Source organism: Corvus kubaryi, unplaced genomic scaffold, assembly GCF_017639235.1.
Source record: "Corvus kubaryi isolate FWS band 111438036 unplaced genomic scaffold, C.kubaryi_AGA036_p1.0 split1-65, whole genome shotgun sequence".
Lineage (NCBI taxonomy): Eukaryota > Metazoa > Chordata > Aves > Passeriformes > Corvidae > Corvus > Corvus kubaryi.
The window spans coordinates 5,823,664-5,846,898 of record NW_024582080.1 but is presented as its reverse complement, the minus strand read 5'-3'; the positions used below and the strand labels follow the sequence as shown (position 1 = coordinate 5,846,898).

General features: G+C 39.9%; 1 protein-coding gene across 8 annotated transcripts in view; it reads right to left on the bottom strand.

The window, feature by feature from the left end:
- The window catches only part of STARD13 (StAR related lipid transfer domain containing 13), a 324,425-nt gene that overhangs the window by 235,340 nt on the left and 65,850 nt on the right, over window positions 1-23,235 (bottom strand). For 7 of the 8 annotated variants that reach the window (XM_042014115.1, XM_042014111.1, XM_042014112.1 and 4 more), the window contains one exon: window positions 8,066-8,978. In XM_042014115.1, coding sequence (XP_041870049.1) covers window positions 8,066-8,821 — 756 coding nt within the window. In that variant the 5' untranslated portion in view covers window positions 8,822-8,978. Of the gene's footprint in view, window positions 1-1,680; window positions 1,804-8,065; window positions 8,979-23,235 lie in introns of those variants that run through there. The other variant, XM_042014117.1, reaches the window with a different exon arrangement.

Here is a 23,235-nt window from a genome sequence, read left to right as displayed (position 1 = left end):
TCAAGTTACATGTAATGAATATTCTCCCCTTTAGTATAATACATCTATTGTGTTAACTATATAATCTTCGGAATATTCCAGATAATATTCTACAGATAAATAAAAACAATAACAATAAATATAAACAATAAACAATGCACTAATGCTCTTGAACACGCTAAAGCAGGAGTTCCCAAAATGCTGGTTTTGGGGTGTTTTAATGTGTGCACATGGGGCCATGATGAGGCTGTGCAACAAAATTCGTTGGTAGTGCGGTATCTTTTCAGTAGGACAGCTATAAAGTTCTACACATTAACCTGAACAGCCCAAAGGTTTCACACTGTTCAAGATAACTCAGTAATCTCACCTTCTATAATACATATATATGATATATATAAAATATGTATATAACCTAATTCAACACCAAGTACTTTGTAAATTTTCTAAAGGAGTTTGAAAGTCAAGATCAGTTCTCCTTTCGACTAATTATCCAATTTTCTTCATTACTTTATCCTGGAATTTTAATTTTCTCAGAATCTCACTATGTCAGTAATACATGCCATATACTACGTGTTTTTAGAGTGATGGCATTCTTCAAACTGCAGAAATACCAACTCCAATACAGCCCTCTGAAGTTTTTGAGTGTTAGTCACCCCCTCACATGGAGATTTGTTCATTAGCTTTGCTTTTGATAAAGGACAGGTTACGTCCCCTCATATTACAACTTTTCCCTGGGAGGAAAGAGCCCAGACTGAAAGGGACTACTCAAAATAGTTTGTAGGATATATTCCACAAAACCCAGAGTGCATGCTTTCTCCAGCCTCAACCTAGCAGCCCCTGATGCCTGCTGAAGATGATCTTGTGATTTAAAATAGGTGTACCTGCTAATGGCAAGAAGTGTATCCTTTCTAGGGCCATATACCTTTTTATTTTTTAATTCTATATTAATTGACAATGAGTGATGCATGTTAATTAAAACATGCAAGCAGCATGCAAGTATGCTGAAGAGATAAAAGGCAGTAATTTTGATAGTATCTGCATGTTTTCCTACATGATTTCAATATACCAAATTTTTTCAGTATGATCTTTAAGCAAATCCTTAAATTACTATTCTTGTTATACCTTTAGTGTTACTTTCCAAAATTCCTATAATTTCTCAGTAGAAACAGTTGTGTAGCTAATGTCCACAACAAGCAGGACACAACAAATGCCATATTGTAATGGGAATAATGAGGTGGGAGAAAAAAGTACTCAATACAAAATGCTGTATTCACCACTAGTCTTTCAAATTTGTGAAGCTAATAAAAAATTCTTTCTTTTAACTTAATAATCAAAGTCCCTAAGCCAGCATTTATCTGACTCTTAATAATAAAGAGCTGATTGTGATTATTTATTGACTGATAATAATGCATCATTGCCAAAGTAATCAGCAGTTCTCCAATCCCTTTTCCAAGCAGGCAGAAAACAAGCATAAACGCTAAAAACTTTACAAAGTTCTACTTACCATGTCCTTTTCTATCAGCTCTAGAGAATGTGTCATTGAAATACAGAGAGTGCAAATCTTACAGACACACAAAGGAAATTAGAATGTATAAAGCTCAGTGCGTCACTCCTTTCTTAGACAAGCAATTTCCCATTTTCCTCCCCTTGACTTCATAGCCTGTTCTCCCTGGATATTATTTCAGTGCTCAGCTCTCCTACCTGGGTAGACTTCCCATGTCTGCAGAAGATGACTAAATGGAGATAATAATAATGGTATTATTCCTCATGAAGAAGTCATCACAAGTTTGCAACCATTCTCCTCCTCTAGCTTTGGAGTCTCAGTTTCATAGGGTAAAATAAAGTACAAACTTCCAAAGTATGGGAGGAATGAGAGTAGGAATTTGCACTTCACTCTAATATGTTCCTTTCTAGCTTTTGCTCTTGTACAACTGAATTAGAGAAGAAGGAACTATTGTGGGGCAATTTTTAGATAGCTTAAATTCCACCTAAGTCCCACTGCCTCATTAATGAAAACAGAAAAGTACCTCTCATAAAAGTGCTTCAGAGTGACTAAGCAAGGCACTGAGCAGGAATACAAGAGGCACAAGGACCTAGCAGAGTGTAAGCCATCCAAGTATAAGGCTAAGAAGCTTACTTTGGCAGGTCTCGTACGTCATCACAGACTGCTGCTCTGTTTTGATAATTTCAATTGAATGAACTCAGTATAATCTGAATAAGGAAAATTCACGGGATCACAGAGTCATCAAGGTTGGAAGATACCTTCAAGATCATCTAGTCCAACCAGCAACACAGCACCACCATAATCACCCCTAAACCATATCCCCAAGTGCCACATCCAGATGTCTCTTGAATGCTTCCAGAGATGGTGACTCCACTACCTCCTCGGGCATCTTACTCCAATGCCTAACCATTCTTTAGGTGAATTTTTTTTTAATAATATCTAATCTGAACCTCTCCTGGCACAACTTAGGGTCATTTCCTCTTGTCCTTTCACTTGAGACATGTCAAAAGAGACTCACCCCCACCTGGCTACATCCTCCTTTCAGGCAGTTGTAGAGAGTAATGAAGTCTCCCCTGAGCTTCCTTTTCTCCAGACTAAACAACCCCAGCTCCATTAATTGCACCTCATCAGACTTGTGCTCCAGACCCTTCCCCAGCTCCATTGCCCTTCTCTAGGCATGCTCCAGCCCCTCAATGTCCTTGTAGTGAGGGGCCCAGAACTGAACACAGGATTCAAGGTGTGGCGTTACCAGTGCTGAGTACAGGGGGACAGTCACTGCCCTGGTCCTGCTGGCCACACTAGTGCTGGTACAGGCCAGGATGCCACTGGCCTTCTTGGCCACCTGAGGACACTGCCAGGTCAAATTAATTCATTGTCAAAGACTTAAAACTTTCTGATTCCTTTCTCATAGGAAAAAATAGTATGATTACTTGATTAAAATGTTTACGAGTCACACAGAAGTATACATATATTTTAAGGAATGATAATTGACCTTAAGGACTATGGCTTTTGAATAAATTTTATGGTATTTATCTCCTCTATTTGGGACTGCAGCAACTGACAAGAGAAGACTGACCGATATCATCTACCTGGATTTCTGTATGGCCTTTGACACAGTCCCCCATGACATCCTTATCTCCAAAGTGGAGGCAAATGGATTTGAAGGGCTGGACTATTTGGTCGATAAGGAATTGGCTGGCTGGACACAGCCAGAGAATTCTGGTCAATGGCTCTGTGTCCAGGTGGAGGCCACTGACAAGTGGTCTCCCTCAGGCTCTGTCCTGGGACCAGTGCTCTTCAATATCTTCGTCATTGACATCGACAGAGAGATCGAGTGCACCCTCAGCGAGTTTTCGGATGACACAAAGCTGAGTAGTGCAGTTGACACACCAGAAGGACGGGATGCCATCTGTGGGGACATGGAGAAACCTCAGAAGTGAGCCCACAAGAACGTCATGAGGTTCAACAAGTCCAGGTGCAAGGGGCTGCACCTGCATCAGGGCAATCCCAGACATGAGCACAGACTGGGAGAGGAACTCATTGAGAGCAGCCCTGCAGAGAAGAACTCGGGGGCTCTCATGGATGAAAAGCAGGACATGAGCCAGCAATGTGCCCTCACAGCCCAGAAAGCCAACTGCATCCTAGGCTGCATCAAGCAGACAAAATGAGGGACAGATGCTATGGAAACTTCCATATTGCATTTCTGCAAATTATTCCAGCCTAAGTCTTGTGATTTAATCTGATACAATGATTATCGAACTTTTCATTTGGCAGTGATTGTGTAATGAGGATAAAATTTACCTAACTGTAGTACAAGGATGGAACAAGGAAATTAGTGAAAGTAAATGAATAATCAACGAAAGAGAAACTGATCATCCAGGTTTTTTGCTAGTAAATGACTGTTTTCTGAAATAATTTCCAGAGTTCAGTTGCCTTAACTTTAAATGTCAAAAACAATGGAGCTTTCACAAACCTGCTTTAGGACACTACAGTTTTACTTGAAGATTTACTGATGGTGAAAGGTGATGGCCCAGCTCCCCTGCTAACACAATACAGAGCTGAACACAGAAGCTGTCTGTGACATTGTACAGGCCACTCCCATATCTGTGCAGCCTCCTCCTAAAGTCTTTGAACTTAAGTCTGAAGGCCAAATCCTGACAAAGATATTCATTGTGAACACTACCTTAATTAGCAAATTATCTGTTTCGGTCATCTTGTCTCTCCTGGGGAGTGGCATCTCACTCTTTGTTTGACCCTGCTGAACAAGGTTAACATTCAATGCAAATATTAGTCCATCATTATGGTCCTTTAAACAAACAAGCAGGTTTGGTGTAGATCTTCCTAAATGTGTTGAAAGAGGCATGATGTAAATATGTGTGCAGACAGAGAGGCTGCAGAGAGGCTGCTGGAGTACCTAGCACGTCCTAATGGCTACTCTACACCTTCCTTTCCAGCACATGGCCTTGCTGACTTATCCCCTTGTCTCTCAAGGGAGAGAGAAACAACAGAGGAAGTTGTGACAACTCAGTTAGGTGCCCGAAGTAATGCCAACAGCAACAGAAACCGTTTTGGCTGTTCCAGTTGCTAATATGGACTTCTCAAAGAAACTATTTGAAATTTCCCCAGAAGCATTTTCAGTTTGCTGCCATGCTGGTAGGACTCTGCTTGTCTCTTTGCAGCAGCCAACAATATCAGCAGGATTTCTATACAATTCCCGAGGTGAGGGAAGATCCATGACAATTCACACTGTCAAGGGTATGATTTCATAATACTTTCTTATTGTCTAATATCTGTCAAATATCTTCAATTTTTTGCTTGTCTGAAATGCTACTCCTGAAAGTAACACATACTGTTTTCAGACTATGTAAAGATAGGGTAAGCTTACAGATGGAAAGTTGAATAGTAGTTCCTGGTTCAATATGGTCATCAGCTGTGTCCTGCTCAGTATGGTTTGAAGAAATGACAGTCTGGAAAAATGTTATGTTTCAGAAGCTATTCTCAATAATTTATTGCCCCTGCACACAGAGATGGCTGCATGCACAAACACTGTATCAAGTTTGATATGAAGACTTGAAGTTAAACAAGGAAAAATGGCTGAAGGTGCCACTTCAGATCTGTAAAAGAATCTCTGGACAGAATTAACCAAATAATCATAGAATTATTTAGGTTGGAAAGAACCTTTAAGAACATTTAGTCCAACCATTAGCCTAAGTATTTGGGCAGAACTGTGTTTGGGCATTAAATGTACTGCTGATTGCAGACTCCTGACAAAGAAAAACAGATTGCCAAATTTAGATTTTATGAGAAGGCACAGGAAATATATGTGGAACTGCTCTAAGGGTGGAAACTTGGGGACCATGCTGAATTCGTAAGTTGAACAGAAGTATCATTTATCTTGTACCACTCAGAAGAGGCAGAAGCTGTATGCCTTTGGAAAAAAAAAGAAAGGTTTTCTTAAAGGGCACCATTATATGAATTGTTTTCAGCAGTTTCTTCCACTTGACATAGAGTTGGCAGCATACACAAGGTGAATTTTTTCCATTTTCCCTCTACTTGTTTACTGTTCAGTGCACTTGAAGATTGGTGTCTGCTTGTTAATTAGAATGAAACAAGAAGTTCAACAGTTGCCACCTAAATGCATGTAACAGTTATTTAAAAGGAGATTGGGACACTGACTCTGCTTGTGGTGACTGCCTGCAAGGGACAGCACTTCCATCTTGGAGAATGTGACAGCCTTTCCTCCTTTCTACACCTAAAATAGGAGGTTTGCAGTCAGTAACAAGTACATCTGGCTAGGAATGCCCCTGCGGGGTAGATGTTAAACACAATTCACTGTGAACTCCAGTAGCAAGGATTAGCCAGGATCTGGTGCAGGGTGTTGTGTGTGATAGTCTCTATGTGTATGGCTGAAGTAATCTGTTTATTATATGATTTTTAAGTTTAAGGTTTAGCAGTAACAGTTGCTCTTGTAGGGATTTTTACCCCATGCTGTCTTTATTTATTTAATTTCTTTCCACTAGAAAGACATTTCTTCCCAACACCATTTCTAAACAATAGAAATAAGTAACTTGACAATGACATACATTTGCTTCAACCAGAGTCATGGGGGGAGTTTTTAGTCTGAATAGTAATGCATGACTGCTGCTAAAATTTGAGAGACAAGATAATCTTAATTTTTTTAAGTTTCTTTTTTTTTAATTCCTGGAGGCTTTCCTAGAATGACACATACTTATTTACATAGAAAAAAATCAAAACCAGTACTACATCATTGCTTCCAGTTTTTGAAATGTTTTGACACATTTACTGGGATTTACTAGGTAATTTCACATTCTTGTCTGGCAATTTATAATCCATTATTTTGCACTACAAGCTGCATCCTTGAGCTTATTTTATAGCATAGACATAAAGTAAACTAAATGACAACATCTCCTGGCCTCTCCCTTTTATCTATGGGAATGACCTTCAGTAAAGAGAATTCAAAGGGTATTGTGCATCCATTTTGAGATATACTATTTTCATTAATGTGAACGTTTCTGAGTAAATGAGGAAGTTAAGACTTGGCTTAGGTTAGAATAACAATGCAATTACTTAGTAAACCACGTGTCATGAGAATCTCTCAGGGTCAGTTGCATCAAAAGCCGCACTGTTTGGGAACAATCTTTGGGCCTTGGTCTTCTAATATTATCTGCTGAGAAAAGTTTCTAGAAATCTGGCTTATTTCTTCGTGTGCTTATGGGTTTCTGCAATAAAGTTGGAATATGTATGAAATACAGCACAAAACTCCCACTCAGATAGGGAGGGCAGAATTAGTCACCCCAAACTGGAGATAGATTAGGACTAAAGGAGAGAAGCAATTAAGTATTGTACACCATAGTTTTGACGTAAATACAGACATTATAGTCCAAATTCTACTTCCTTTCATTTAATCAGAAATCAATGAAGCAGCTCTGTGTTCTATATATAGAAGTAAAAGGAAAACTGCAGGCAGAGTAAAATGAAACACACTGGGTAAAAGACTAGGACTACAGCCTGGTTTTCAAGGCACAGAGCAGATTTACATGGAAAATAACTTCTTTTAAAAGCTGGAGGAAGGAGAAGAGAGAGGAGAGAAAGGTATGCCCGACCTGCAGGTTAAGATCAATTTGTTCTGCAAGGTCAGGAACACTGGAATTCTAAGGGTTTGTTTTTGCCCGCTATTTGGAGTCACTTCATATTTTTGTACTAGAACTGGACTTCTCCAATCATAAACATGTTTAGCTTCAGTCATTTGGTTTGTCACCAGCTGGGGGCAGGGGGGAAACCATGCTTATTCTCCAGACTAGTGACAATTCAACTGGGAGGCTTCTGTTCCTCCAGTTCCAATAAACAAAGTTAATTTACTCTACCTTTTTTTTTTTTTTTTCTGGAAAGGTTATATATAGCTGGATGATTTTTTTTTTACACAGGGTTTTTAATTTTGTCCTGAATCTTCTGTTTTCATTTTGGCCTCTGGTCTATAGAGCATCATGATGTATAACAGTACAGATACAAAAAAACCCAGAAAAACCCAACCAAAAAAAATATTATATACCAGTTTTTAACTTGTTCTCCACATTGTTTTAATGAAATAATAGTACAGAAAACAGTTATTAAGTGGAAACAGTGCTGTGGGTTAAGTGGCTCAGTGCTACAGAGTCACCACACTAAAAGCCCATTTTTCAGCATGAAGAAATATTTTCTGCTCCAAGACTAAATGTGAGTTCTATCTGTTTGGAACAGTCCTCAGACTGTATGCTGTATATGGCACGATACATGATCTTGTAGGAATGTAGGAAATGGAGCCAATGTTCCCATTATTAAAAAAAAAAAAGTAAAACAAAAACCCAAAGTTTAAAGTTCAGGCTAATAGAAGCGTGGTCAATCTGAAGTCAGATTTGTCTAGTGAAAAAATCTAGAATACTTTTACTATGGGTTTAGGTTCTTAATTTTGTAATTCATTATCACCCTATAACAATTTACACAACTCCTTTTTCTCCTGTAACCAACCTTGAATGACACCACTTATTTAAAACACACTTGAAACTAAAGAGTAGCTTGTATTACCTCCAGCTCCATGTGTTTTTCTTCCTTGTCATGGTCCTTCAATGGCTTTTCAGAATGATTATTGCAGTCTTCTAAATGACAGATGTGCTGATATTTAGTAAGTTCATGTTTAGCTTGCTTTCTTTGAGAAACATTTCTTCTCTGAAGACCTTTGAAAAATGCCTCATACAGTGGCAGTTCTGTAAATGTATCATCATCACCTCTGTTATCTGCTTCTTCCTCTTCAGGACAAAAATCATCTGCTTCTCCTGCCTCACAAATATGGAGCTTAGTGTCAGCTTCATGTGATAAAAATTCAAAATCAGAAAATGTGATAGCACTTGATTTGTGTTTTATGACTCTGATCTCATGATTTGCTGCTGGTTTCTTGTCTGAACTTTTTCCTGTAAGGACTGGCCACTCTGTGTGCATGGGAAGGTTTAAAGGATCTTCCTTTGGCGTGTGCCTTGTAGAACAGGATAATTCTTCACAAAGGTGCTTTGTCTCAGGCTGGTTGGTGGCACTGGCACACCCTGCAGCCATGCCAAGTTGTAAGGATGTCTCATTGTGGTCCAATAAGGATGACAGAGACAGCAAGCTCGGCTCAGGTTCCAGTAACACATTCTGAAATTCATATGGGCTTGCCTGATTTTCTATTTTGCTTTGGTATTCTTCATACTTTGCTTCCTTTGTAGTCCCCACGCACTTGGCAGGTGTAAGATAAGGTGAGCCCTGTTCTTCTTCATGGATGTTAGTTTCCATTCCAATGGGTTTCATCCATCAGAGATCAAAATTACTTCATTCTTGCTTTTCTTAAGAAACATAAATCTGCAAATGTAGCCAGGAAATATATTCTTAGTTTTCCAAAACCATGATCACACAGTCATTACTAATGCCTGAATTCTCATATAAACCATCTGAATCCTCTCAGATCCTGGAAAAAAAAAAAAAAAAATTAATGCCAACATGCTTGCAATGGAGTGCATCAGCAAAAGTAATCCTGAAACATGAAGTGTCCATATCAAATTTACTTCAGATTTACTTATCCCTCTTGAAAAATGTTTCATCTATGCAGATTAAATGAACTTAAAACATGAGAATCTTGACTTGTTTTGCTTAGAGACTGGGAAAGAAATGGCAAATGCAGAAATGTTTTTTAGTTAATGACTTTAAGTTGATTATTGACACACTGGTTCAGAATAATTTAAAGTGATGTTAGATATATGCTTTTTATCCAAACATGCCTCTGTTCACTGTATTTTCATTATCTGTTAAATCACTGACAACTTTTACACTGCTTTGATAAAGCTACTAAAATGCCAAAGGGAAGACTAAGGAACAAAACATAGGGAAATGTCATAGGGAAAATTGACAGAAAAGAAGGTGCCAGTACAGGTATGATTTTGTATATCTTGAATTCAGTGAATTGCCAATGCAGTGCAGCATCTGTCCATTTCCAATAGATTTGAAAAGCAAAAGGAGGAGGCTAAAAATAACAGAGAGCGTCAGTACTACATTGGAGTTGGCCCTGTCTGCTTTAAAAGTCTTAATGTCCATGCTCACATCTACACAGTGCACCTCCAATGCACTGGGAGAAGGGAGCAGCTGAAGAACTGATCCTGCATCACTGAATAGCTTACATTCACCCATACATGTCATTTACTTCTTGTGACAGATTGAATATTGATAGTATTTATTTTAATGATTGTTTCAGTACTCCATCTGTGAGAGAGCAAAGCAGAACAGAAGCTTTTCAAAATAAAAAGAGAAGCTTAAGCCTTTGATGTATGTGGCAAACCTGTCAGTGATGAGGAAGACATGTCAGAAGGCAGCACTGTTACTGTCAAAGTGGGAAGAAAGCAAAGTTAGATGCTGGCATGTGATGTGCCTGTCACTGCATGTGCCATAGACTGAGCAGTGCACACCAGCTAAGCATATTTTACTGCTGGTTAGTGTATCTTTTACTGCTACAGGCATGCATTTGGTAATAGAAGGAATACTGTTACACATCCAGAAAATCTGGATTTATTGTATTACCTTTGTCATTTGAACTGCAGCTGTAATAGATGTGAACATGCAGGTACACACTGTTTATGCAGACCTCCTCTCAGCTATTGATAGCTATTTAAATGTCAGACATTATTGTAAACTGTCTAACCTCCTGCTGGAGTCAGTGGAGAGAGAAAAATGCTTCCAGAAGGTAAATGTTCTCACTTATCTTGTTTATCTATTTTGATGTGGGATGAGTCTCTGTCCTGTCTTGATTGCCTAATACAAAACTACGGATAATGTTTAGACAAAAAAGCTTACACCAGTTATTCTGCCTTCAGAGGGACAAATAAAGTCAAGAAAAATCTCAGCCCCTCTCTGTGGTACACAACAATCATAGATTGCATTGTCTATGCGTGAATGAGAAAGCTACTTCTAAGCCCTCCTTTTCTCAGGTGCTTCAGGTTAGTCATCTACATAGAATTGACTTCACTTCCAGAGGTGCTGAACACCCTTGGTTCTTGCTTAACAGTGGGAGAACTAATTGAGCACAATGTCTTTGAAAAAAACCCCACATTCCCAGCTTTAGATGGAACAATTGGAATAACTAACATTTCACACAAGATCTTGTACATTGTGGGCACAGTGAAAAAGCTTCCTGACATTTCAGGTGATTATTGTCTCTGCTTCACTATGAGCCATCACTGTTGCTTCTGAGTCCTGGACACCCAGCACCCTGGAAGAAGGCATGCTGCCAGCACCCATGTTCCCACCACACAAAACCAGCTGTAAGCCAAAAAGATCTGCCTAATGTAGTAGACTGCCCTAAGAGCAGCAAAAGAACTTTGGCCTGCCTGGCTGCCCACACCAGGTGAGAGGGTTGGTTGTGTCCACCAGCCACCAGCTGCTGGTGGCTGTCCCGTTCTTCATCTTATGGTAGTTCCAGAAGAAGTAGCAGTGCTCAGGTCTCCAGGTCTCCTCCAGGGATTCTCTTTCCCCGTCTTCACCCCTGTTGCAGTGCTAAGTTTGGTTTAACAAGCTGCAGCTTTCCCAGAGAGCACAGCAGGGCTGCTTAGGGCAGGGCAGCCATTCTGTCCTCCCGTAGTCCTTTCCGGATGGCCCCGCACTCTTGCTCCAGCCAGCTGTCAGCTCAGCAACACAGTGAACAGCAAAGCAGGCGAGAAGGGTCCCTCCATGAGGCCTTCAGAGGACCTTTAACATAGCATCACATCCCAGCGGTCCCCAGAGGCAAAGAGACGCCGTGATCCCGGCGCAGGTGGATTTTCTCAGGGGCTCAGGGGCGCTACATGGGCGGGGTTGGGGTACAGGAACCAATAGGGAGATCCCAAGGGAGTGGCCAGGGCTAGGGGCAGGGGAAAGCGGAGGGGAAATACGGGATCAGAAAAGCAGTGGGTAAACGAATCACCACACGCTGCTTCTTATTGTCACATTTTCTTCCCATCCTTGTCCCATTCCCTGGACTCTCTTTAGTTTTGGTAATGCTGCCAAGCAGGATCTGCTGTGATGACATCTGTGGAAATACACCTTTGTGCTCATAGTAATATTTTTGCTGTAATAAGCCCAACATATAGCAAAAAATTCTCCAGAAGCAGTTACAGAAATTCACAGCATCACAGGATGGGTCGGATTGGAGGGGATCACAGGGGGTCATCTAGTCCAGCCTCCCTGCTCAAGCAGGGCCATCCTGGAGCGCATGCACAGGATTGTGTGCAGACACTTCTTGAATATCTCTGGTGAGGGAGATTCCACAACCTCTCTGGGCAATCTGTTCTAGTTACTTGCACAATAAAGAAGTTCTTCGTCATATTTAGGTGGAACTTCCTGTGCATCAGTTTCTGCCCTGTACATCAAATTCTGCAGTAGGCATGCATGGGCTAAGTGAATTATGTGGTTTTTATTTCTATTATTTTTAGGATGATGCTTTAGACTCCCAAACATGAATTATCATCCAAAATATTGTATTTTTCATTATCTCTCTATAGAACTCTATATTACTAACATTTAAAACCAATACCCAACTTCTCTTAAAACTTTACTAAGTTACTTCTCTCAGATGAGTTTTGGTTTTTACAGGATATGATGTAAAGCTGTAATTTTTACAGTTTAATTGCAAAAATCATGAAAGAGTTTTTCTCTTTACTAGATTTGCTTATTCTATTGTACTGTTTGTTTTTCCTGGGATGAGACTGGAACAAATCAAGTGTGCAAAAGCAGGCTGGTTTTGCACAAGTATGGCAAGAAATCTCTTAGGAGGAAGTGGTGAGAAGAGAAGGTCAGTTTACCCTTGTTCATCCTGTGCAACATATCTCTTTACTCAACCTAGCAGTTAGTAGAAAAAACCCCACGCTTTTATGTATAATATTAAATTCCATATTTATAAAGAGTTACATATAGACGTTTCTAGCTCCTAAAAATGGAGCATTCTTGGCAAAGCAGAGAATTTAGAAATCTTGCCCACAGCAAAATTTGTGACTCAGAGTGCTCTGAACATTCAAGAGCTAAATCTGTACTTGTCGCAAAAGGTCTCTAAGACAGTCCTGCAAAATAATGTCATTCTCACCACAGTGATGAATGTATGCACACACAAGTTCTGAAAACTAATAATCTTTCTGGAAAAGGTCTTCAAGGCTTTATAAATAGGGAGATTACTTTCGTATGCATATGTAATTCTAAATATATACTGTAGCTTTAGCTCTACTGGTAGAAGCCAGTGTCGGTAAGGATGTGGAATAATGAAAGTGTATGTGTGGTTTTCAAATTAAAAGGGAATGCAGGACTACCACAGGTAACTGTCCAACCAGAACTGACTCCAAGCGGCATTTGTAAGAGAAAGAAAATTTAAAAGCAACACTCAGAGCAACAGGAATTTTTTTTGTTAAATGTGAAATGCATATCTGAGTGTAGCAACTTCAGATGTTTACACATGTGAGTTTAAAACTTACAAATAGAATGTTATTTATTAATGAAAACTCCTTACCAATCAGCAGTAAATTAATACAGATTTGTGATCTAGCTAGTGTGTATAGAAAGTGTGTATGTGAAGCCTCACAGACCAACTTCTGTGTATCACGCTCTACTGGCTTGATTCCCCTTTGCCGAAACTCAAATTATTTTGATTTATTTCATAGGGTTACTCTAACAGCAAGTCACTAAAACAGTTTTTCAAACATGGCTTAAATTAGTGCATTTCAATACCCATTATGTGTTTTTGCGTTGTAGAGCATGTGAATATGTGTAATTTTTCAGTTTAAATTCTATTTAAATCTGAACTGACACAGTAAACTGGCAAATCAAGTCCTGATCTTGGCTGAAACAGTACACCACTCATCTAAAATAAAAAGTTTCTACCTCTCAGGCTCTAGTGCCTTTTTTTCCCTTTCACAATTACTTTGCTTAGTATTTTCTATTGACTTATACAATCTTCCTCTGAAAAATTAAGCAAACAAGACAAGAGAATGTGAGATACATAGACTAAGAGAAAATGACGAGATTAGGATTTTTTCCTGATGACAATTTTACCTGTTTTGCAAGGTAACCTCATATTTTTCAATTCAGTTAATTTCCATAAGCATAACAACAGGAACTGCATGAGCAGCCAAAAGATCCTCCAAGCATTGGGGCAGAACAGAAAAAGAAGTGAGCAGATCCTTAACAAAAGACATTTCAGCTTCCTTGGTGCACAAGAACTCTGTCAACAGAAGTGTATGTGAGAATCCCTGGGGCGAAAACAGCCTTCTGCAAGCATTGGCCAAATTATTCACAGAAAAAGACAGAAAAAAAAGGAGAGGGAAGGAAAAAAATAAAAAGAGAAAGTAAGAGCTTGCTTCATAGGAACACCAGGCACTTCTAAAAATACAGCATGACCTCATTCTTCACATTATGCCAGACCTTAATATTGTGCTTTGCTTTATCACCTGGAGCACCTGGAGTAAGGTTCCCACTGCTTGAGTCTGGATGCTGTCAGATTTTGAAAAGGTAGGCAGTGAAATGCCTTTTGATGTAGTATAAAGCCAGTGTAAAGGAGTACCAAAATTAGCTTTCCATGTCACTTGCAAATTCTAATTATTTTTTGCCTATGTTTCGTCAAGACCTGTATTTGCTGCCAAAGCTTTACAAGTCTTCCCTTTTATATATATTAATAGAATCATAGCTTGCAGACAGACTTCTGCATACACTGCAAAATGTAGCTGTAGAGCAAGTTACTGGACACATGAGTTTCTGAGTGTGATTATAAGTCAGTTATTTGAAAATCTAGCCCGGAAAGGAGAAGGATGTATTGTCACTGGAAATATGGGGTGAAAAGTCTCTGGGTTATAGTTCAATTTTGGAAGTGTTTTTCTATATTGCTTTTGATTAGAGCAAACAGCAAAAATGGAAAAGCTACAATGCCCTTCTACTTGTGTAATGGATGTAGTCATGTACTCAGGCTTGTAGCTGTAGATTATGTTTTCCACCTTGAGATATCCAGGCACAGATACTTGGCACAGATGCTGCAACATCTATGTCCATCCTGACTCATTTCAGTGAGTGAAGGAGGTGGCACTGAGATGCTGGTTTCTCTTACACCTCATGCTTCTGATTGCCTTCACTGAAGTTGAGCAGTATTTTATTCAGCAAAGAATTTGGCCTAGTTATGAATGAGTCAGTCAGCAGATGAAGCCACATCTTGAGGCAACCATTTTTCAGGGATTACTTCAGAGGACAGTATTATTCCAGGACAGCTGCACTACCAGGTCTGTCTACTACCAGCTTTGCCATCACCGCCCCCACCTCCGCTGTGTCAGAAGATCATTCTCTTTGCCAAGGGAAGTAAAATATCTTCTCAAATGCAATAAACTACAATGATAAAGAGACGATTAATTTAATAGTGCTTGCATTCATTTTTGTCTTAGATGCAACTGTTGGTGGCAGATGTACTGTTTTCCAAGCTCCCTCTTAACAATGTCAGCAATTATTTACAGCTGGACCTATTTGTAGTATATAGGAAATACTGCTATGAGAGGAATCATTGACGCATTTTGTGCTATTAGCTGAGCCTGAGGCTGAGTTTAATCCAGCTGAGGCACTAACATCCTGTCAGTGTGCTGACTCAATTGTATTTCTGTCTAAACCAGCATTTTCAAAGGCACTGTCATTGTCACCTTACACCATGTGGTAGTTGCAAATAAGGTGAGAAAATACCCTCTACAATACAATTATTGCCCTTCCTAAGACTCTAGATCCATGGGCAATGTTTAGTTCTAGTTAGTTTACATGAAGTGGGCCTTGATTTTGGAAATCTTTGTGCTCTGTGCAGCACATGAATAGCATGGTTACAATGCTGAGCAAAACCAAATGGCAGGAATATGTGATCAGCAGTATAGTATCTTCAAAGAACGAGGTCTGTCTTTCTTTCTGCCAATAGGCATCTTTTACCATTGCCTTCAATGTGTTGCTTTTGTATTCCCTGTTCTGCCTCACATACCTTGTCTTACATGTATAAAGTGTACCATCAATCTCCTGATAAGGTACTGGCTTAACCTGATAAGGTTGTTTGACTACATGCTTTTAGAAGGTGATTTTCAGTGATTTAAGATTACATTCTGAATTACTTGAGAAATTAAACCTGATGTAAAGATGTTGCCCTAGAGTACTTTGGCTTTGTTTTTATATAGGCAGTGCAATCCATGTGGAACAGGAGAGCAGCCAGCCATACATGGACACTGTTCACAAACACAAGCTCCAAAATGAACCAACACCTCATAAATATTTTGAAAATAACACTGGATAAACCACATAGGAAAAAAAGTCTGTGTTCCTTCAGCTGATGATCTTTACATTGGTAAGATCCCACGTCTTTATCTAAGCTGCCAGTCCACACCAATGTCAGGAAACAGCCTTTCTGCAAGCAAAGACACAGAGGTATGAGCTGCTTCTCCTTCCAGTTTAAATACTACCACTGTTCCTTCTGCCTGTAAAATGAAATTATGTATGTTATGTATGGGATGCTCAATGGACTGTTTGGAAATTAATCTTCATTTTGCACAAGTGGAAAGAAGCTGGAAGGACCAATTTTTTTTTCATATTGGAGGATGTCTAGGATAACATAAAGGTAGTTCTATTCATACCTTTTTTTTTTAAGCTCCTGAAAGAGAAATGACCTAAGACAACCACTTCTCACTCTACAAGTTAGGTAAATAACAGGCAGCTTGGTTTTGGTTTTTTTTGTGTTTAGCTCTTCTCTATTCAGAATTGTTTATCAGCAAAAAATTCTCCTTCACAACAGCCTGCAAGTGTCTTCCAAAATTACACATATCCCTCTGAGAAATCCCTGCTGAACCTGTGACACCCGCTAGCAGCCAAAAGCAGTTATTTTGGCATTTCACAGGGGCAGACGCTGGTATGGTCTGTTTTTGCATGGTTCATAACTCCTTAAAATGAAAGAAATTAAGTTCTTTAAATTTATTTCCCTCTCTGAAAAATATATCACTGTCTTGGGTGCCTTCATGAGAAAGTATCAGTTTAGATTACTTTAGATCACTTTAACCATATTTATCCACAACCTGCATATAAGAAATTGGATGGTTGCATCTACCATGACCACACAGTCAGCAGAAGAGTTGTAAGCTGGAATCCAAATTTCTTTGTCACTAAAGCTTTTTCTTAATCACATCATATCTTCCATCCGTAAAAAATGTTTTATTTACTAATTGTCATGATTGAATTTACACAAAGAACATAGGAGACTGAGGCTTCATCAGGCATCATGACTGAAGATCAGCACTTGTTTTAATAGGATGAACTCTTCTTGCTTATACTGTTTATAGAAGAGAGTTGCATTTCTTTAGATATGTGTGCCCTTTTTCCCCTGAACTGGGTTCTCTTAAACAGGGATAAACAAATAATCTTCAGTAAACCCCTACACCCCTCCAAGCTCCTGATTTTCCCATAGTCTATTAAATTCCCCCAACAGCTCCAACACCCTTCAGTAACTCTTATGTGCAGTGCTTCTGCTTCAAGCTTCCTTTACACAAACAAGTTAAATTTCAAGTCCTGGTCCTGATCTTCAAAGTAATGTCGATGCCTTGACTCTTGTTCCAGCACCCTCTGTCCTTGCCACCTGTGGCCATGGCCAACACAGGGGTGAAAGCCTGGCACAGGGAGAGAGATGCCCCAGCCGCCACCAGGAGCAACTACGCTCATTCCAGGCAAAACCACATAAAAATACATCTCTCTTGCTGCTTTCTGAGCAAAGTACAGAGAGAAAAATAACTCACAGCACACTGGTGTTTGGGATAAGAACTGCCTCAGCTGGTCTGAAACCAGTCAGTCTGGAGAGTGGGAAGCAGCCAAACCTCTGTAGCTTCTGAACCCTGCCCAAGTTCATTAATCCTGTTTACAAGACCTGATTGTTTCTGATACCTAGGCCAGCTGGCTGAATACCTGAAGGAAAAATAGGGGAAAATTCAGCTGCCTAAACCTAGGCTTCTAATGCCCTTTGAGACATGTTAAACTAGCCCACTTGGCCTTCAGCTGCCTGCTCAGACAGGTGCAAATCTCCAACTCCTCTGACATACCTACTGTGTGGATGTCGTAGGACAGCAGGGCATCTCAGGGGCTCTGCTTGGCACCTGCAGGTAGGCACTTGTTTAGGCAGATGAACTGTACTTTCAGATTCCTTAGTAGGCTATTCAAAGAATTTAACTTCAGGCACCTAATTTTGATGACTAACTTAGGATTCTTGGTTAAGAACCTTAATCTCTCCTTTCCCTATATAAAAAGCCTGCATTCTTAATGTATGCACCTCAATTCAGCTGGCGTAAGTACCATACTGCTTCCAAAAAGAAGTGTGTGTTAGTCTCCTGGTTAAGCAAAGAAGCTGCTGTAGGAAGCCAAATTGATAAAAATTGCTAGCAGCTCCGTGCTGCTTAAGGACCTGTTTCTGTGCTCCAGTACGTTATTAAGGTAACTTTCAAGGCTAGATCAGAACTTACTCAGAAAACAAACAAGAACAAGCACTTTAGTGCCAGGTTTGTGGCACTTCAGCTCCCCAGGTTTGCGCTCCTATCAGTCTTATAAAGTTTTTGCAGTGTTTTGGCAACATGCTACATTTCTCAGTTGAAATGCACTGCTTAATGCAAGACTGGTAAACAGCTTGAATAGGCAGGGCTTTGATTTATGAACTACATGAATATGGTTATGAGCACGTTGGCTGGGCAATTAGTTTTAAATTGTATAAGCTCACACCAGCTCTTGTTATTATGAGTACAAAGGTTTGTCAGAGTACCTCTGAGTTCAGTATTTCAGAATCCTCTGGTGTCTTTATGCCTATTAGACCAGAACTGAAGCAAATTAAAGCCTCTGCTACACCTTCTGAGTCTAATACCACTAAACCATGTGTATGAAAATATCAACAGCGAATATATTAAATAGATGCATCCATTTAAAATGCTACTTTGTGTGCTTTTTTTTTTTTCTAGTCCAAGATGGGTTTTGATCTCCAGTAATGTCTTTATCGCCCTCTCTAATCAGTGTCTGTAATGAATTCTAAGGAAATGGTGATGCTGCAATAAATGTCAATTACTACAAAGGCTGTGCTGCAGGCCAGCCCCTCCTATTGAGACCTGCTGGGTCCACGAGATATAAAGGGCAGCAAGGGAGGACTGTGTCAGCTGCAATGAAGATCAGTTATTTCAGAGGGAGAAAAAGTTATTTCAGAGGAAGCAAAAGTTATTTTAGAGGAACCTCCTGTCATCCCTATCTCTATGTGCAGAAAGGCCAAAATGAATCTCACTCAAACAGTTTTGGTCAAGTAATACTTAGTGGTACAAGAATTCTTCCCTCAAAACCAACATATTTTTGATGGATAACCCATGCATTTTTGTTTACTCAAAAAACCAAAAGAAAATAAAACATAATTTATGTTGGGAGATATTTACTCCTTTTGATTAATTTTCAAAGCTCTCAGAAGAAAGAAGTGTTCAAGTATAAAGTGCTCAGATGAGTACTTCAATATTTTCAGCCTATCTCTTGCTCCCCCATATGATTTTTAAAATTATATTACTAAGTATTCAGTTAATTTGACAGAATCTCATAGTTCTTTCAAATTCTTATATTTGGGGATAAGTTTTGTTTTGTATTTTTTTCCTAGATACAAAAACGTCCAGCAATTCTTAATGACAGCTGCTTTAGAGATGCTCAAAGTTTTATTTAGGTACAAAAGGAAGTGTTTCTTAAGCCAAGGTGCATATTTGAGGCCTGAATAGCTCTTTTGAACAAATTCCCTGTTTGCCTTTCTGCTTTTAGGTTATTTCTTCTCCTGTTATTTGAGATCTTCCAATAATTACTTACAGTCATCTGTTTTCCAGTCTTTAATTCCAAATTTCTACTTAGTGTGATTTCTTGTGCTTGCTAAATTAGAGAGATTTATGGTATCAGATGTTCCTTCTCCATGGAAGGGGTCACTTTTCATCAAATAACAGCTCTCCTTTTTGGATAAACTCAAGCAAACATTTCAAGTGGTTTAACAAATGTAGTCCAAAAATATCTAAACTAGCTCTAAGCTTCCTAGCCTAGGTCTCACAAATAATAAAGTAATGGAGCTGAGGCATGCTGCTGTGATACACCTATCATCCAAAGAGTATCTCAGGTCTTTAAATGATACCTGCAATAACTGTATACCAAATTCAGAGGTCATTTTCGAAGCTATTCCCTGGAGTCTTCATAGGTTTGGTTTCTTATGCTATTTTGTGAGATTTCCTCAGATTTTCTCCATCCGTGACATCTTTCCTCTATGCAGAATGAAACTGCCGGGTGTTTCCACATGACTTTGTGGAACAAAGAGGCAAATAAGCCCCCCATCATTAAAAGTTATGCAATCCACCAGTGGATGCTCCTAGAAATTTTAAAGGGTCTGCTACACCTGAAGTGTAGTCCACTGTAGTGGGTTGAACCTGAGTTGATGGACAGTCTTTTAGACTAATGACGCTTCTCACAATTTACATATTTAAACCATGCTGCAAGGCGGGAATTTCCTTTTGTTCTAGCTCGCCTGCTGGAAGGTGGGGGGGCCTTGGAGCCTCTGGGCCCTGCCGGGCTGGGCTGGGGCCCCTGCTTCCCCCTTTTTCCCAACACTGTGGCACGAACCCTGGGCCATGGCCGGGGGGGAACTGTGCCAGAGCCGCAGGCAGCTCAAACCAGACATGGACTGCTCACAGCTAAAACCAGCCATGGACTGCCACACAGCTAAAACCAGCCATGGACTGCCACACAGCTAAACCCAGCCACGGACTGCCACACAGCTAAACCAGCCATGGACTGCCACACAGCTAAACCCATCCGGCACAGCTTCCTGGGACCGGCGGGTTCCTCTCCTCTCCACGCGGAGCCAGCAGGAGCCAGCGGAGCCTCCTGTCTGCAGCCAGCACACTTCGCGCTGAACTGAGGAAGACACCATGCAGCCAGCAGCACAAAGGGAGCGAGGCTTTCTCCACCATAAAGCCTGAACAAGGACACTCTTCAACATGGCGGCTCCAGAGTCAGGGAGAAAGAGAAGTGAGTTACGTGGGACGGAGCTGAGCATGGCGACGGGAGAAAAGAGGGCGGTGCCGCGATTCTGGCGCGCAGCTTAAAAGAAACCTTCTTGCCTGCCGTGGTAAGAAACTGTAATACCACAAACTGTTTGTCTCTTTAATCCATTTGAAGTACATGGGGGGATGGAGAATTCACGTGCGGCCCGTGAAGATTGTGAAGAGTGCCTATGCCAGGCTATATGGAAGCATTGAGAGGCTTTTAGAGACTTGTGGAAAAAAAGTGCCTTTGTGTTCAGGCCAAAATAACTCATCCTTAAAAAGATTAATAACCCCATGTGATGGCCCATGTGTGGCAGTGTGAAGGAACTGTGAGATTTTTCATGGGAGAGATGTTTTACACCACAGCAGGTTGTTTCTTTCTGGGTGGGTCTGCTGTTGGTTGCAGTTTGGGAACCATGTGAAGCAGAAGAAAACCCTTTTTTGTTAAGCATAAGAAAGAGACTTTTCAAGAACTGTAACACTGACTAACATCCCATGTTCTGTTACCCCTTGTGCAAGTTGAGTAAAAGGAGAAAAGTGCTAGAAGGGGGGGAGGGGGTTTGCTTTAATTTCTTGTTATTTCTTCTTACTTTTAATTCTATTCATAATAAAACTCCTTTTTATACTGCAACCGTTTAAGTTTTGTGCCTGCTTTGCTTTGTCGTAATTCTTATCTCACAGAAAAAAAATAAGTAAGTAATGGATATTTTGAACTAAACCACTACACTTAATTGGTGGTTTTGCCCGGTTTATGAACTGAACCCGCGACATCCACAAATAAAGAAGAGCTGGATTTTTTTCAAAAAAAGTAATTTGGAGTAGAAAAAATACCTGGAACAGTTTTTATACAGTCTAACATCTATATAAAGCAAAAGTGCAGGATAATTATTTCTTAACTTTTTCTAGTTTTCCCTTCCTATATAAGCCATTTCTTTCCAACCTTTAAAAATAAAAACAAAAGATAAGTAGAAATTTTAATCAAAGGGGATGGCAATTGTCTGGCAGGATGAGGCTCACACAAACATGAAATTCAATTAATCTGATTTCCATGGAAACATAGTATTGATGCAAATTCTGTTACAGAGTCCCTTAAACAAGCAGAATGGTTATGTCCAGTTCCACACAGCATAAAAGTATTAAATCAAATGATCAACACCCTCCCCTGGCCATGCAAGGGCCTCTGCAACTTTATTCAAATAAATGAATGTCTGACAGAGATGGTGTGTTTCACCTTAATTTTTACAAGTACAAATGTCATAGGTTAGCATGGTTCTGTGTTCAAAGGTCATAGTTCTGTGTTAACATAAGAGAGACTTTTCTTTCCTTCAGAATGCTGTAAGTCATTAATTCAGATATCAGAGAGTAGCAAATTAGTCATTTCCCTCCCTTGTGACAAGAAAAAAAGACTAGCTGCTTTGACTGAGTTTCAGAAGTGCCACAAATTCAGTTTCAATCTTCTTTCCTTACAAATCTGTGCATATTGCACATACTTTTACATGTTATGACTGAGGATGCCCGTGCCATCTTAGTGGGAGTTAAAGACCAGTTTCTCATGAAGCTCAGTCACTGTAAATCATACGAGTCTAAAGTGTTAGTGTATATTTGTAAGGCTAGATATAGTCTCATTTTAACAATGAGGAATAACTACCAGGTGGGTAATATTTAGTTAAGAAGTATAAAAAGAAGTAAATATTTGACAGTTTTATTACCTCTCTGCTTAAATAAATGGTAGAACAAATGCTCCAAGTTTAAGCACTCAGTACCTTCCTACCCTAATGCTCCATATAGTTTAAGGCTAACATTTTTGATATTTTTATCCCTAAATATATAAGGAATCTTGATCTTCAAAAAGCTGCAGGCCATTCCTTTTTGAAATGTCATCCACTTTTAAAGCGTGTCTCTCCAAAGGGAAGATTTGTCTAGCAGTAAACACTCCGATTTCAAAACTTCAGTCTCTCTCTGGTTGTTTTCTTTAATACGTCTTAGTCCCCACTGTTCTTAAAAGAAGCTTAAAAATGGTAAAAGACTATAACTAATGCAACTTTGGCTCCCCAAGCCAAAGTGATGACAGGGCAAAGCAGCTGTATGAAATACAGACTCTCTTGCACACCTTGTCCAGGCAGAAATTGCAAACCACCCACAGCAGACAGAGTGGCCATGACAAGGAACCAGCAATGTCACTGCCTCTGGCCACCCACACCAGGGCACTTACTGCTGACAGGTTTCTTGCTGCCACCTCTCTCCCTCTTTAAACTGCAGTAAATGAACAGTTTTTATGCTTTTTGCTGGTGGGGGATCATGGAATTGGTCTTGTTCATCTTTCATTGCCAGAAGTCATGCGAACATGTGGCAGTGCCTGCAGCCACAAAGGCACCATGTATTTATTAACCACAGGGCTGTGTTGCTTTAGTCAAGCCCCGCTTTGCAAGATGATGCCCAAAACCAGTGAAAAGTAGAGTTGCTTTCAGTCTTTCCTGGGGAAAAACAGAGCCCTGTGTAGAAACAGTGCAAGGACATACAGTAAGGGGAAAATTAGCTGTGCCACTTCCCCAAAAAATAGATCCTCAAGCCGTGGAAGAATCATGATCTGAGCTCAATAAATAGGCTGCATGATAACAAATAAATGGAGAA